The 14,659-nt window shown below is 42.3% G+C and overlaps 1 protein-coding gene across 5 annotated transcripts in view; it reads left to right on the forward strand.

The window, feature by feature from the left end:
• d4 (double PHD fingers d4) overlaps nucleotides 1–14,659 on the forward strand; it is a 238,169-nt gene that overhangs the window by 202,685 nt on the left and 20,825 nt on the right. For all 5 annotated transcript variants that reach the window (XR_012829468.1, XM_075698246.1, XM_075698247.1 and 2 more), the window contains one exon: nucleotides 14,029–14,110. Coding sequence is in view for 4 of the 5 variants with exons in the window: in XM_075698246.1 (XP_075554361.1) it covers nucleotides 14,029–14,110 (82 nt within the window). In the remaining variant the exon portion in view is untranslated. Of the gene's footprint in view, nucleotides 1–14,028; nucleotides 14,111–14,659 lie in introns of those variants that run through there.

The raw sequence follows: 14,659 nt of genomic DNA on the forward strand, positions 1-14,659 counted from the left end.
CACCACCAAGGCCGGGGCCCCCTCTATCGGTACAACGTTACTTTAGGTAAGGGTGACGGGACTGATTGAAATGATATACTGACTAGCCCCCAGTAGGCAGGCTGATCGTGTTGTATGCGTGGCACCGAACTTCACACTGCACTTCAACTGCCCCAGATGAGCCAGCCGTACGAACATATTGGAGAGTGTGTATGGTATTCTGGTAAACTCAAGCGTACTGGGCATTTTACTGGATGAGCAGACGTGAAAACATAAATGGGGTGCAGCCACCTGGTGGTGCACAGTTAAACTAGACAAACCCAGCTAATATTGCAGTAATCAAGTGTACTTCAGCAACGGTGTAATCGCTCCCAAAAATTTACACCAGAATGAAAGTAAAATACACTTTGTTACTGCAGTATTAGCTGTGTTTGTCTAGTTGAGCTCAGTGCCACCATTTGGCTGCACCATGCAGGCCGTTCATGGCTGCGCTTCTGCTCATCTAGTGAGATGCCCAGTCCACTTGTGTTAAGTGGAATACTGGACACACTAAACCTTTCTATTAGCAGCAAGCATTCCATGAAAACTTGCAGCCAAGTGCATGGGATGGCAACAAAGTTGTTTACAGCCACCATCTTTGCGACGCACCCTATGGCTGCCTCTTGTTCCCGATACCATTCATAGGCATAGGCATAGGCATTCATAGTTTTGAGCAACCCCTCACAAAGCTAGCTTTGTATGCATTTGTGCAGACAGTGGATAAACAAGGGGGGAGGGAAGAAGGGGGGGATATCGTGCAAACGTGCCATGACCCTCCAGATTTTTAATCTTTGACAGGTGGCAAATCATGCCAAACCTGGCAATGAAATGGAATGGTTGGTGCCTGTTCTTTACTGTCAGTGCCGGTTATGGGCAGAAATGTGATCAAGTCACGTGATGCGCAGTCTTTTTGTCTGTAATGTGCAGATTGACCTTATGATAATCTACCTGCGTTAAAGTTTGGATAGCCATTTTGTTATTTGGAGAAAAAACTGGAAAGCAATAATTTCTATGCAATAAATAGAAGGTTGCCACAAAACACTGGTCCACTATTAAACTGAGAAACTCGTTGGTATTCATTACAACAGAATGTCACTAATTCATTAGTTTCAGAGGGAAGAAAGCACTTGATTCTATTCAACATACATTTATTGATGAAAGAGAATTTCCAGCTGTAATCAGTGCTGGCATACTAATTTGGTGTTCCCATAATTAAGAGTGGATCGTACTGTATGTCTTGATTTCTCTGTACCCATGTTACTGACAGCTTGCTACGTGCAATGCTAGGAGACTCCCGAGCATGTGCAGCATTGTAATTTGTGGCCCAAAATTTGCAAGCATTATGAAATTTTGTGAAGAATTTTCTGATATTTGGTACTTGATTCAATATACTGCTTTCTTGATTTGATTCAGCATTTGATTCTAAATGTACTATTTGGCATTCGCACACCTCTAGTTTTAACTAAAAAAAGAAAATGCCTGTAACTTTGAACATTTTGCCTTAACTTCAGACATCAGACGAACTAGATTCTTGTCTTGTAGTATTGCAAGGGCCTGCTGTTTAACTTTCAAATTTTCGATACTTCATCTTGAGACTTGTTGCAAAAATTCCTTCTTGCATCTACACAAACACTCCATCCTTATCAGAAACACCCACCCGATGACACTTCTCTGTCAGGTAGCCCTCAACAAAATTTACAACAGAATAAACATTGAGTTAAGAGCGAGTGCTGGTTTTGTCAGTGTCAATTCTTTGTCTTCGTCTGTGTTATTGGTGCTGTTTGTCAAGAATGGCGTGCAGCTTTCGAGGCCCCCTATAATTTTGCCGCTGTCAAGGAGCCAATGTGACAGTTTGCAGCTACGTGCCATTAGGCTCACGATGACGAGTTACTCCTTTGCTCGGGGACGCAGTTAAACCATTCTGCCCATTCTGTCACTGCTCCAGGGTGGTGGTTATCAAACCACACAATGGAGAGATAAGAAAGGAGCAGTGAACAGGGAATTGCTATTGGCTCTGAGAAGATGCTATGCTCAGGAACCATGGGGAAAGTGGACATTGTGTATCTCCATGATTATTAGGTGCTTTTAGAAAACTTCTGCGAGCATGTATTTACTGAAAGGCACAGTGCTCTCTGCATTGTGCTGTCCATTTTGGAGTAAAGGTGTTGCAGAGCTCTCTTTAAGATGTTTGTTTGAAGAAGGGCCATTTCCTACCCTTGATGTAATAGGGGATATGTAAAGTACTGTAAGTAGGCCTTGCCATCATACCAAGTTGACCTACAAAGATGGCCGATCTTCTGCTCTCTTGAGGGCAGAAAGCGTGGATGCAAGAGATGATTGCAAGCATAATGGCTGCTGCTTTATTTCTACAATGGATGGATGGATGTTATGAGCGTCCCCTTTGGAACGAGGCAGTGTGTTGCACCACCAAGCTCTTGCTATTATACTGCCTAGTGTGCTACCCAGGTTAAAAAGAAAAAAAAAGAAAAGAACACGAGGAATTCTCATAACCAAATTTTCTGACCCCCTATTGTGAAGTTTGTTTTTGTACGTCTCAGTTTCTTGTTGTTTCCCTACTTCCACCAATCTTCCAGTCGCCCCTTACTAATCTCCAGGGCAGTGTGCACCATCTTGTGTAGGTGAAGCGAGATGAGTGGAGCGATGCACTCGCAGAAGTTTGCACGTCGCCTATTGCTGTGATGGCATTGTGTGAGGAACGGCATTCCTAGTGCATGCCCCCCTTTGTCTGAAGCATGCCCCCCTTGCATTGCCTTGGTCTCACATTGAAGCAAGTTGTTATGGGTTTTTCCCGCTCATTGAAAAGCAATGAGCTGCATCCATTTTGTGTTCCCCTGTGATGGCACATGGGCGATTACACTTTTGGGGCTGTCTATTGGGCTGAGCTGGAAATATGCAAATTTTGTATCACCGTCGTAGAAGGTTTGCATGATGATTTTTGTTTATAAAGTGGTGTAGTACTAAATTTGTCTGTCCAAAAGCAAAAATCTTTTTAATTGGCTGATAAAGTTTTGTAGAAAGTACATTTCCCAGTGCCCTGTGGAGGCACAAATGGCATCAAGATATTTAAATTTAATCTTGGTGATATTAATTTAATGAGGTTGTGCAAAATTCAGCAATGCAACAAATGGAGTTGCACCATGGTGAGGCTCTTTGGTAGACTTCATTGTCACACATTAACTTACCTAATCTTTAAAGGATCAATTTCTTCCACAAAATGCAGTCCTCCCCCCTTTTAAAGTTTTTTCTATTGCAGATTTGAAATATTCAGAATGACGTACTTCAAGAAAAGCAACTATCTGCAGCAGTGTGAACTATACATGTTTTGTTCTTCAGCATATCAATGTAGGACATTAAATATTTCTTTACACGTACAGTAATGCTCACACTATTAATCTTTTTCCTTCGAAACAGCCTGGAAATACTAACCACTACTCACGGCAATAGGGGAGAACGAGGCACGCAGTGCGAGCAGCTGCAGGCGGGCTGGGCGGTCGTGCACGCGCCTATCACAGAAGCTGAGCAAGTCAGAACTATGCAGCAACTGCTTGTGGTTGAACGCCAGCCAAAAAACAAAAAGGAAAACGAAAATGTTTTTGAAGTTTTGAAATCCTATGGGTGCCTTATTCACGACGAATGAGGTGCATGGTGGTCTTTATTATATACATACCAAATTATGTAATGCGCTTGAGTATAGCTCAGGAGAGCTCCCTGTGTACGGTTTACTGTGCGTGCCATAGACTATAGGCAAAATGATTCGAGGAGATAGCAGAATGCAAATTTTTTCTCCTTTTCGACGAGAGAAGCCAACTGCTAATCAATACTGTGACCTGTTCTTCCATAATGCTCTGCCAGTGCATTTGACATCACGAGCCCTTTGTCTACAACCTCATTACAGTGCTGTTGTAGCCTTATCTTTAAGTTCTCAATTTCGCCTATACAGCATGCCTGGCAGTCTTGGTACAGAATTTTATAAACGATGCCAGGGTATTTTTCTTTTTCGTGCACCGCTTCTTCATTCATTGTGAACAAGGCACTTGTGTTGGGTGCAAAAACTTCAAAAAACATTATGAATTGTTAAAAGCGAAGCTTTTCTTTGCGAACCTCACTGTCTTTCGTGACTGTGGGTGCTGCGGCCTGGCTATTCTCTTGCTGCATAGGCTAACAAAGCGGAATGTGCACAGCGCGCATGCCGCTGGGTTCCTTGCACCACCACCACCAGATGGCGATTGCCTCCACTCATAAGAAAAGAAACAGAAAACTCACCTTCATACATCCGCAGGTGCACGGTAATGAGGAAATAAACGCTTCCGGTGGATAGACTGGATTTGAGTTGCGCCACATGCATATGTGCATGCCGCCTCTGCAACCATGATGCAACCATGCATCCGTCATACTCGGTAGTAATCGGCAACTATGCTTTAAAAAAAAAAAGAAGACTACATAATTTGTGTGTGTACTCATGTTTCGACTCTTTATGCGCTCGTACAAAGCTTTGCTGTATATAGATGCCAACTTGTTAGGTCTGCTGCATTTTTTCCTTTTTGTTTTTCAGTTGGCGAGTATACGTTTTCTTTAAGCATGTTGTTTCCTCACAAGGTGAGCTTTCGTCGAACCCTCAATTACAGTAATTGCTTGTCCGATCGCCGAATGAGATGCAGTCAGTTTTTGTGCATTTCACCAAAAGAAATGCATGCGCATTGGTGTTTGGAAGATCCTGCCTGAAAGAACAAAGTAATTGTGTTCCTAAGGGAGAGCCATGTGGGTGACCATCTTGTGGTAGTGATGCTTTGAGAGATGACGAGTGACATGGGCTTTCACGCTGCCCCGAACAGTGCACGCGACAATACTATTTCTAAAGTGTGAGCATGTGGCAGTAAACAAGTCAAAAGTGTGAATGCTGCGGGTATTTCACGGCCACACACTGGTAGTGCAAAACAAGAAAGCTCTTCTGTCAAGAGTTGGCCTCTTCCTTTCGTGGATTATGGAATGCCAACCAGCCGACTGGCAGGCTGTTCTTGGGCATGTGTTTGCTGCTGAACATGTGCAGCGGTGGCTATTGGGAAGCAGTTGTAGTGGGGGGGGGGTTGAGGACTCGCAAGAAATCTCCATTAGGGGAAGAAGCAAGCAGGGCAGTAGCATGCTACACTGGTACAGACTAGTGTAGCACATGACACTGCAGACACCTGAGGCGCCACATGCCGTCGCTGGTGCTCCTTGCGGCCTTGAATGGATGGGCAGTGCACAGCCTTTGGATGCCTGCTTTAACTTGAACTGTCATCAGAAGATTGATTTTATGAAAATGATTAGCTTTATTCAGCCTCTGAATATTCTTCACCAGGGTACTGTTTTGGAAACATTGCTCATAGAATCAGTTCAAAATGTGGAAAGTAATCACCCACATTGAATGTTACTGCCCATCTGGATACGGAAACACAAGCACAGCAATAGCATTGAGACTTGCGCACCGTCTGAGTCGAGCATTCCCTGCAGGGGTTCCCCACGTAGGGAGGCCTGGGCAGAACGAATGTGGAGCAGGCTTTGGAGCATGCAACTTTCTGTGATGTCACATTTCTTACCACAGGCAACAAAGTGATCGGAGAGTTTGTGAAACTTGCCAAGCTTTATGCGTGACATCTTGTCTTGCACTTGCAGCTTGACCATGGCTGGAAAGTGAACCTGCAACAAAATGTGGAATTAAAGAAGAGCTATATGCTGAGCTTAAATGCATATCATTACTAATATCAGTTACGAGTACCCCACATAAATTAATGAAATATATCGGCGGGTCTTGCAATGCTTGCATTCTGATGGAGATTTTGCATCCACTCGTCTAGCTAGACGGAACACTTCCAGATTTTAGGAGTCTCGCAATTGGCAGTGAATCACAAAGACAAGGCTGTTATAAGTTGCTCGAAAATCTCTGATTTGGTGTCAGTTGAGAGCTGTTTCATTTGGTGCTGCCACATGTCACATGACACTAAGCTTGCTGTGCTAGTGTGTGGGCTATGTTCGAAGAATAGTGCACACCCAATGCAAAAGCCAATTGCCATTTGTATCTTGTGCGCTGGAGACAATTTCTTTGAGGCGGAAAACATTTGGGGTCCCCATTCGAAAACTCTGCGTTTTGAAAAACTCAATGTGCTTTAAAATATACAATGCTCTAGCTGTGTGTCCGAGCAGGTGTTTCAATGTAATGTCTGTGTTATGGAAGAGAGGCAGTACAAATAGGCATTGCCATGATTTCCACAGACGGCATACAAAATTTTAAAAAAGTATGCATTGCATATATTTGTGAGCCCTCCAGAAATTTGGTAAAAAGAATGTTTAAATTTCACTTAAAATGTACCTGTTAGCTAAATATACAATTGAACAGCTGAAAAAGTCCCAAAACTGCTATATAGTTGCCAACCATTCTTTTTCTTGACAAACGGGGCTGCAAAAAATTTCAGAATAATTGGGAAGCCCAGAAAAACAAAATTAATTTCATCAGTAAAATTGCTTTTCTTGTTTTTTATAACACAGCGTCATGGCAAATTCGTTTACAGAATCTTGCGTTATGTTATGTGTCTTTGAAAATCAATCAATCAATCAATCAATCATTTATTTCAGTATCAAAGACACTTGGTGGGTCCAGACAAAAAGCCATTCATTAGGCTTGACGAGTTCTGCACCCCCGAATACTGGCAGACAAGGAGCATAACAAATACAGCACGCCAACATAAATAAACTGAACAGTGTACAGAAGTCAGGTGTATATTTTCTTTTACGGTCTTAAATCAGCTGCTATTGTCATAAATACTAGTAAAAGAAGCATAAGAACAAATCATTGTGTAGAAACAAATAACAAAATAAGAAAGAAATATGCTTGAACACACGACAGGGTCACATGAGTACATGAATACTGTGTGAGATTACACATTCTATTGCGAAAGCAAAAAGCACCGATAAATAGAATGTCACAGCAAAGCAAATAAGACAATTAGGTGTGGCATTGTGTTATATTTGGAGCTCTGGATTATTAAGCAGCGCAGGTGTCTGGTATTTTAACATCTGAGTGCCGTACTTTGTACGTGTTCTAGGCACCTTCCAAAGCTCACGCACTCTCAATGTACAGGCATGCTCAAGCCGGCGTAGTTCGGACAATTCAGTAAGAAATGAATTTCACTTCCAATTTATAGCATTTATTTAACATTATACAGTAAAGCTCATTTACTGGTAATAGATTTAGGGCCTTAAAGATTGATTCAGTGTGTGTGTCGTATGCAGCATTAACGATGTTGCGAAGGGCTTTCTTTTGAAGTTTATATAGTTTCTGAGTGTTTGTGTTGTCGTGCCCCAGACTAAATAGCAGTACAATAATTTCGACAAAAACAGGGATTTGTAAATTAACAATTTTATATTCTGAGGCAAGATACGGCGATATTTGCACAAAACCCCTACAGTTTTTGAAAGTTTATTTAATGTTTCATTTACTTGAACTGTCCACATCATCTGTTCTTCAAAAACGACGCCAAGACTTTTAGCTTCGCGCAATATTGGTATATCTGATGACCCAATTTTTAGACTGCTGGTTATATTGAGTGCTTTGTGCTGAGGGCGAAATAAAACTGCTTTCGTCTTTGCAGCATTTAAGTTTAATGAGGTAGCGACACTCCAAGCGTGAAGTTTATTTAACACCACGTTTCCTTTTTCTATGAGGCTAGATGGATCACACCCTGTTAGTTTCATGATGGTTGGGGCAGTGTGTGCATTTTTCTTGCACCCATGACATTAGCCCATAGCATGTCTTCACAAAGTGTAGATATTGCATGTGCCATTTTAACTCCACAACACTGTCAGTTTAGGCTGTCTCAAAAGTTCAGTTTCAAGCTTTATGTCCACACACAAGCTTACATCGTCTTAGTCCTGTGTGTACAAACGAGTTGCACCAGCTGATTGCCCACAAACCCAAACTACACTTCAGATGCCTTGTCATCTGCCCAGCCCATGCGGGTTATCTCATGCTCAATTCAACCATACACTCCAATGTATGTGTACGAATGCATCAAGAGCGAGCTGGTATCTGTTGTTTCACCGTTGCGATACCAAAGCTTAGTCTTCTCTAAACGTCCAACAATGAAAATGAGCAAGCTTCTTAAGGCTATCTTGATGCAGTAAACAAAAAAATAAAAAGAAAGAAGATGGTGAATGAGCAGAAGAGCGACTTGCAGCTTACTTTTCATTAGGATGACACACACATGCACATATGCATGCACGCACACACGCGCGCAAGACGAGTACAGCTGATAAAGTGAAAAGTTTACTGAAGTTTACTAAAGAGAAGTTTACTGAATCAAGCACTGCAAAAAAGCCATAAGAAAGGCAGCACACGCTACATGAAATGAAATGTAAAAAAACACAAGGACAGTGTCACTTGTTGTCATTTGTAATCTCAGCTGTGTTTAAGTTCGTCAAGGGCTAACTTGCACACGTGTCTCATGATTTATGTATAAGTTAAGTTCATGTCTTTCCTAATAAAAATGCATTATTAAGTGACATGTGTGTCTCCATTCTTCCGCTTGTGCTCAAATTTCCTTGCATACGTGGCATCCGAATAAACTCTCACTTGTGAGTCATCTCTTTTGTGTTTTTCTGCCTTCCTTTCATTACATTTTTCTTAGCACCTGGTGGCCTGATGTTATCCAACTAGCCCAAATGGCTGCCTTTCAGTGAAATGCTTCCCATCATCAGGGAAGCATTAACCTTACCACTTATCGTCATTGTGCGGTGGTCCACTTTTTGCTTGTTTTGTCAGCAACTTCACCACCTTACATGCCAAATCAGCCACTCATGCCAAGATCTCCTCTTCACTGTTAGCAGAACCATTGGCTTTCTAGGAAAACTGACTCTTTTTTTATGCCTTGTTAGCATTTGAGATAATTTGATCCATAAAATAGTGTACTTAGTGTATTATTTTGCAGTAATAAAACATTTGCTTAGCCAAATTTTCTTGTGGCCTGGACTGGAGTGCTCATTGTATCATTAAATCTTGGTGGAAATGAATTTGCAGTCCAAGAAGGCATTACCCACATTGGTTAGTGAAAGGTAGCATCGTAATCAGAGCTGAAAATTTGTTTTTTTAGTGTTCTAATTTAACATTTTAAGATATTCAGTCACATTTTAGAAGTATGTGCAATCATAGCGCATTCAGCACGTTTTATTGAAGTGCAATGAACTGATTAAATCCTTTGGACGGATATTGCTTGTTTTCTGCTACTTTCGAAGAAACCGTGTGATTAATGTATTCACATTGGCATGACCATGACTAGTAACATGAACGGCGGACTATGTTCACAGCTGTGATGCTCACTACAATGTGTATGCCGATCTTTCCCGCTAAATTATCCAGCATGCCGTACGACATCCAAAATTTTGTTACATAGTGCAGCAGTGTTTAATTTTGGAAGGTGTGAAATTAAGCAACTGTGTTTCTCCGAACATAGTCTGATGCTGGGGCATATCTCGAACTGGACATGGCATGTGGTGTTTTGCACGTCATGCGCTGCTGTTTGTGACTGCTGAATTGACGCTAACACTGCTCTTGCATGGCTTGATACTTGTGATGAATTTGGCCTGCATTAGAGTGCATGCATATATCTGTTCACGTTGGTGCAGCAGCAGGGAAGACTCGGTGTCTACACACGACAAACTGTAGGTGGCGCAAATAACAATACGTGACGCAAATGCATTTTTTCTTTTTTTTATGAAAGGTGTCTTAAACATCTTTTGCAAGTGCCATCAGGTCATAAAAAACAAACATCTGGTGCATTTGTGCAACCCACAGTATGAATCCATATCAACTCGCTCAGCTGTTCTGCAGACATCAACTGCATTGATTTTCTGCTTGTGATCAGATGCATGCAATATGTGGCCACAAAACAAACGAGGAGCGGCTCGGCAGCAAAGCTGAGGGCTGCGTTCTACTGCCAGCACACTTGCGTGCCAGCGTTCCCGCTCGGTGCCTTTGTGCAGCATGTTAGGGTGCGTGGTTCTAAGTGAAGTGGAGTTTAAAAATACAGAGTTATAACTTTATTATCACTCCAGAATTGTGCTCCAAGCAGGGCCTGGAGTTTGCGATCACCTCCGCAATTTTTGCCGTCGGGGCTGTAGACGTGTACACCGAGTGCCAGAGCATGGGCTTTATGTAAATGCTAGTCCCACTGGCCTTGTGCACAACCAAAGACAGTGCTGTGGCTGGTGCAACACGCTTTTGGTATCTGCTAAGACCTGGGTGTGGAATAGTTGCATTTTCATTGTGTTGACTCCCACTCTTCAGTGTGCCAGCACCTAGCAGGGTGTTTTCACATCGATTAACTCCCTCGAGTATTTTTCCCTTTTGTCAGTGTTAAACTTGTGGAAATCTGTATTATTAGGCTAACATATGTTGGATTTTCTGTGTGCCTTCTATAAAACAACAGCTTGTAGTTTCGGACAGGTACAATGCTGCAAAAATGTCCGATAACGAGAAGTCTGAAAAAACTAATTGCTACAGTAAAGCCAGTGTTGTTGTTCTTTTGAGTGCCAGCACATAAGTGGGAAATTGTTTAGAGACCTTTGCTCAGTGCTGCACACCAGTAAAGTAAAATTGACCTGAAAGTTTGTTATAACCGAGTCCATGGGAGCATTTTGTGTTCACACATCGTGCAGCCCAATGTGTATTGTGGGTAGCCGTTGAGTGTCGACACTGCACATGTGACGTTGTCTTTGCAACAGTTTCACATTAGGCTGTGCTGCACAGCATCAAGGGGGAGCTTCATTGGCTTTGTGCCCACACGCGAGCTTACGCCGTTCAGTCTAGTAAACATGCACGTGAACTTGGTAAGGTTGTGGCTCGCCGCACCTGCCGTCTATGCCTAACAGGCGCCACCTCGCTGGTGCAGGGATGGTGCCATTGTCGGCAGGACTGATGCCACCTAGCCGCGGCTTGTGGAAATTATACTTGAAGCTATAAATGAAAACTTTTTTTCAAAATCTTCGTCTTCCAAAGTGCAGGCGTACGATGTACACTTTCTAAACACAATTTCAAGTACACAGTGTATACACCACCATGAACCGAGCACTACAAACATGTTCATGCCACATTTGTATAGCTGTAAAAGGTTAGTGGAAGTTTTAACTCTGAATGCATGTCCCAGCTAACATGCACCAGTTTCTAAGAATAAAGCAACACCTTCTAGACAGACAAAACCAACTGTCTGTTAGCATCGGCTTGAAGAAGGTATCCAGTATTTTTTTTTCCTTAATTACTAGTGATTAACTAATTTCTTATTTATTTACAATCACCATGTTAATAGGAGATTTCTAGGCCAGGCATTTGACAACACCAGTTTCTATTTGCAGTGTGCTGTCTTTAGTGCAGCTGTTTTTCTCTTAATTTTTGAAAGGAAGACTGCTAAGTTTAAAAATAAATCTCCTCCTAATTGCGAGTGGCAGTAGTGCTGCTCTCAGACACTATGCAAATGAACTGATTATGCGTGTGTGAGTCTTGCCTAAATGTGGCATGCCACCTTTCTCCTAGATGTCCACTATACTTGCGATGCTCTATGAGTTGGCCTGGCATTGCAAATTAAGAGCTTGTGCTGTGCTTCTTAAAAGCTTGGCTTTTGCAGAGTGCTTGCCATTGTCACCAACTGTCCTGTGCTTGGGCTAAATGCAAGGCTCACTGCTAGTAGGAATCTGTTGGCCCATGCCTGACTGCTGCTGAACCCTGCACATTCAAAGAAACTAACACTCATTTCATCCAGCAAATTTTGTTTGCCCACCCCCTCATGTAATACATTTCATCGGAGCATTTTAGGTACGATAAATAAGAAATAACAACATACAGCGAAGCCTCTATGTGAACAAAATTGAAGGGCAAGCCAACGTTCCATTCATTACTTCGTTATAACCATTGTTCATCCTTAAGGCCAACATTGCCTGCTGGAGGGGGCCAGTTAGCACTGGGTATTCCGAAGCCGATGCGAAAGCTTCGAGAACAGCAAGAGATAGTTTTTTTGCCACATCTTCATCAGTTCAGATGACAGCATTCTCCAATGTAGCTGTCAACATGGGTCCATCTTTGCCGTGATTGGGTGTGCAGAAATACTGTTGTAACAGATCTTATTAATTCACAAAATTGCAGGCTTGCAACACTGCTGCAATGTTCACAAAACACTGGTGAGCTGAGCAGACTCTGAGAATGGGATAGCAAAGGTCGTATTTTGTGATGATTCATTTTTCGTGTCGTTCACCGTACTGAGTGGCTGATCCTGGCGATAATGACCTTGCAGCTTCCTCTGAGGCAATGATGGAGACATAGTGGGTAGCAGTGCAAAAAGTGAGTAGGCAGAGTGCTGCTACTTCCATCATGTCAACACACAAACTAGCCCCTCAAGGCCCACTGGTGAGGAGTGAATGGAAAATGAAGCACATCATTGTGAAACACAGTATGTAAAAGAACCCTTCACTGCACATGCATAGCAGTTTCAGGGCGCCTACCATTATGGAAAACCTCGAATATTCAGGGAACTTGTCAATTCTTAAAATTCAGCGAAAAGGCTTTGAGCTTTCACTCTGTTTGCTTTGAAACGGGGAAATTAGTACCTACAGTGGTCAGAAGAAAGCAAGTTTTTTGCTTAACCTATACAATGTGCAAAGTAATGGTGTGTTCTGCTGATTTTGTTAGTGTGAGTTCAGCCAGATGGTTGGAATAGCGTGAAACACTCACTTCAATCAAATCTGATCGACATGGCAGCCCACCTGATTTACAGCTTAGCGGCATAGTAACTCGGTGAGCTATAAACCACCATTTGCTTTTTCATACCTGTATTGTCATAGACTGCCAAGAAATTTTCATAAGAAGTCGGAGAAAGCTGGAAAGATCAGGGAACTTGAAAGTATTTATCTTGGTCATGGTCAGTCAGTGCAATGTACGCTTAGCATCTCGCTTGATTTGCATTTCATTCTGGTGTAACAGTGCACGATAGTGATCTTCAGTGAGTGTGCTGCACACAGATATATGCACATAGCTCTGGTGGTGCAAGTGGTGGAATGCAATGGTGAGATGGCAGAAGTAGAGTGTGGGCATAGCCACCAATTTTTAGCTGGTTTTGGTGTGTTGCCAGGCAGCTTGCAGTAACCTTGTGTTGGAAAAGTTTTTAGCTGTGCCTCGTGCCACTGCATTCAGGCCTGATCAGTTCAACATGGTCAGGTCATTGTGACCCACAAAATGCTGGCTAAAGCAAATTTCCGCTGTATTAAAATTGAGTTTTAAATGCGTGAGTTTCTATGGGAACTTCAAACTGAGCTACAATTACTTCATTATACTGAATAATTTGTTATAACGCATTTTGTTGAATGAAGTTTTGCTGTTAGTGCCACCAGCCAGTTAGTCATGAAGTGCATTAGGTATGGAACATCGAATGCATCCTTCTCCTAGGCTATGAAGGGAAAGGAACAGTAAATAGAAAAGTATGAAAGAATGGAGAACTCAAAAAAAAGAAGAGAGATGGGCGCACTCGTATGGCAGGGGATGCTAGAGAGTAACATCACCAGATTCTGCAGGACACGTTGCTAACGTGTATTTTCTCTGTGAGCATAAACTCCACAAAGGGATGTAGATTTTCAGGTGTTTGTGTAGCAGTCCCTGTATATGCTCCGTGTTGACAAGCGCTACATCAGGTGAAGCCTAGTCATCAGAGCAGGAAGATGGCACAGTTTAAGCACATATAGTGCTTTGTTCCTTGCTTGATTTTCCCTGACTGAGGTGAATATGGGCTGGCCTTTCTGGGTTTGGCCTATTCTTGCTGTTAAAGTTTGTTTTGGTACAGCAGTTGTGTAAAAGCAAGGGAACATGTGGTTGAGTCCCTTCTTACGAGATGTGTGTCAGCAATTCCATTGCACTCTTGGAAGCAATTGGTGCTAGTCTGGTATGATGCATGTGTGGCCATTTTGTGCCTTGTGCTGCAGGATCAGCTGCTGTTTTGCGACGACTGCGACCGGGGCTACCACATGTACTGCCTGCAGCCGCCCCTGTCTGAGCCACCCGAAGGTCAGTCACCCTGTGGTGGTATTTTTCCCTTGGAGCTTATCCGTCACCACAACGCTTGCTTCAAGGGACTGATTGGTTGTGAGAGAACTGCTTTGTTAAGAGTAAAACTTCTTTGATTTCAAAACATTTAGAATTTTGTAGCTTTTATAGTGTTTGTTTTATTTAGCATAGTACTGCTTTGTCAACACTTTTTCTTGTTCTAATAATTTGCAGTGATTACTGTGCAGTAGCTAACTATGCTCTTTTAGCACAATTAGGTCGAGAGAATTTGTTATAAGAGTTGCAATTTCCCCCCAAAAAAACAACTATTCTGAATCTCCAGTGATGCATGTTGGGCGAGTAGTACACTATCGCTTATTGATGTTTGATGCTTATTATCTCGTATTTCTTGAACAAGGTTTAAGAACTACAAGCTGAATTTTAAATTTTTATCTGGTGGTATGTTCTTTGTGCTATTGAAATGAGTATAAGTTCTAGCTCTTATTTAGACTACTTTGAAGTTTTGGCCAGTGTTGTTCTTGTAGCCCACGTTAATTGATTCATGTGTTG

This window comes from Dermacentor variabilis, chromosome 7 (genome assembly GCF_050947875.1).
Source record: "Dermacentor variabilis isolate Ectoservices chromosome 7, ASM5094787v1, whole genome shotgun sequence".
Lineage (NCBI taxonomy): Eukaryota > Metazoa > Arthropoda > Arachnida > Ixodida > Ixodidae > Dermacentor > Dermacentor variabilis.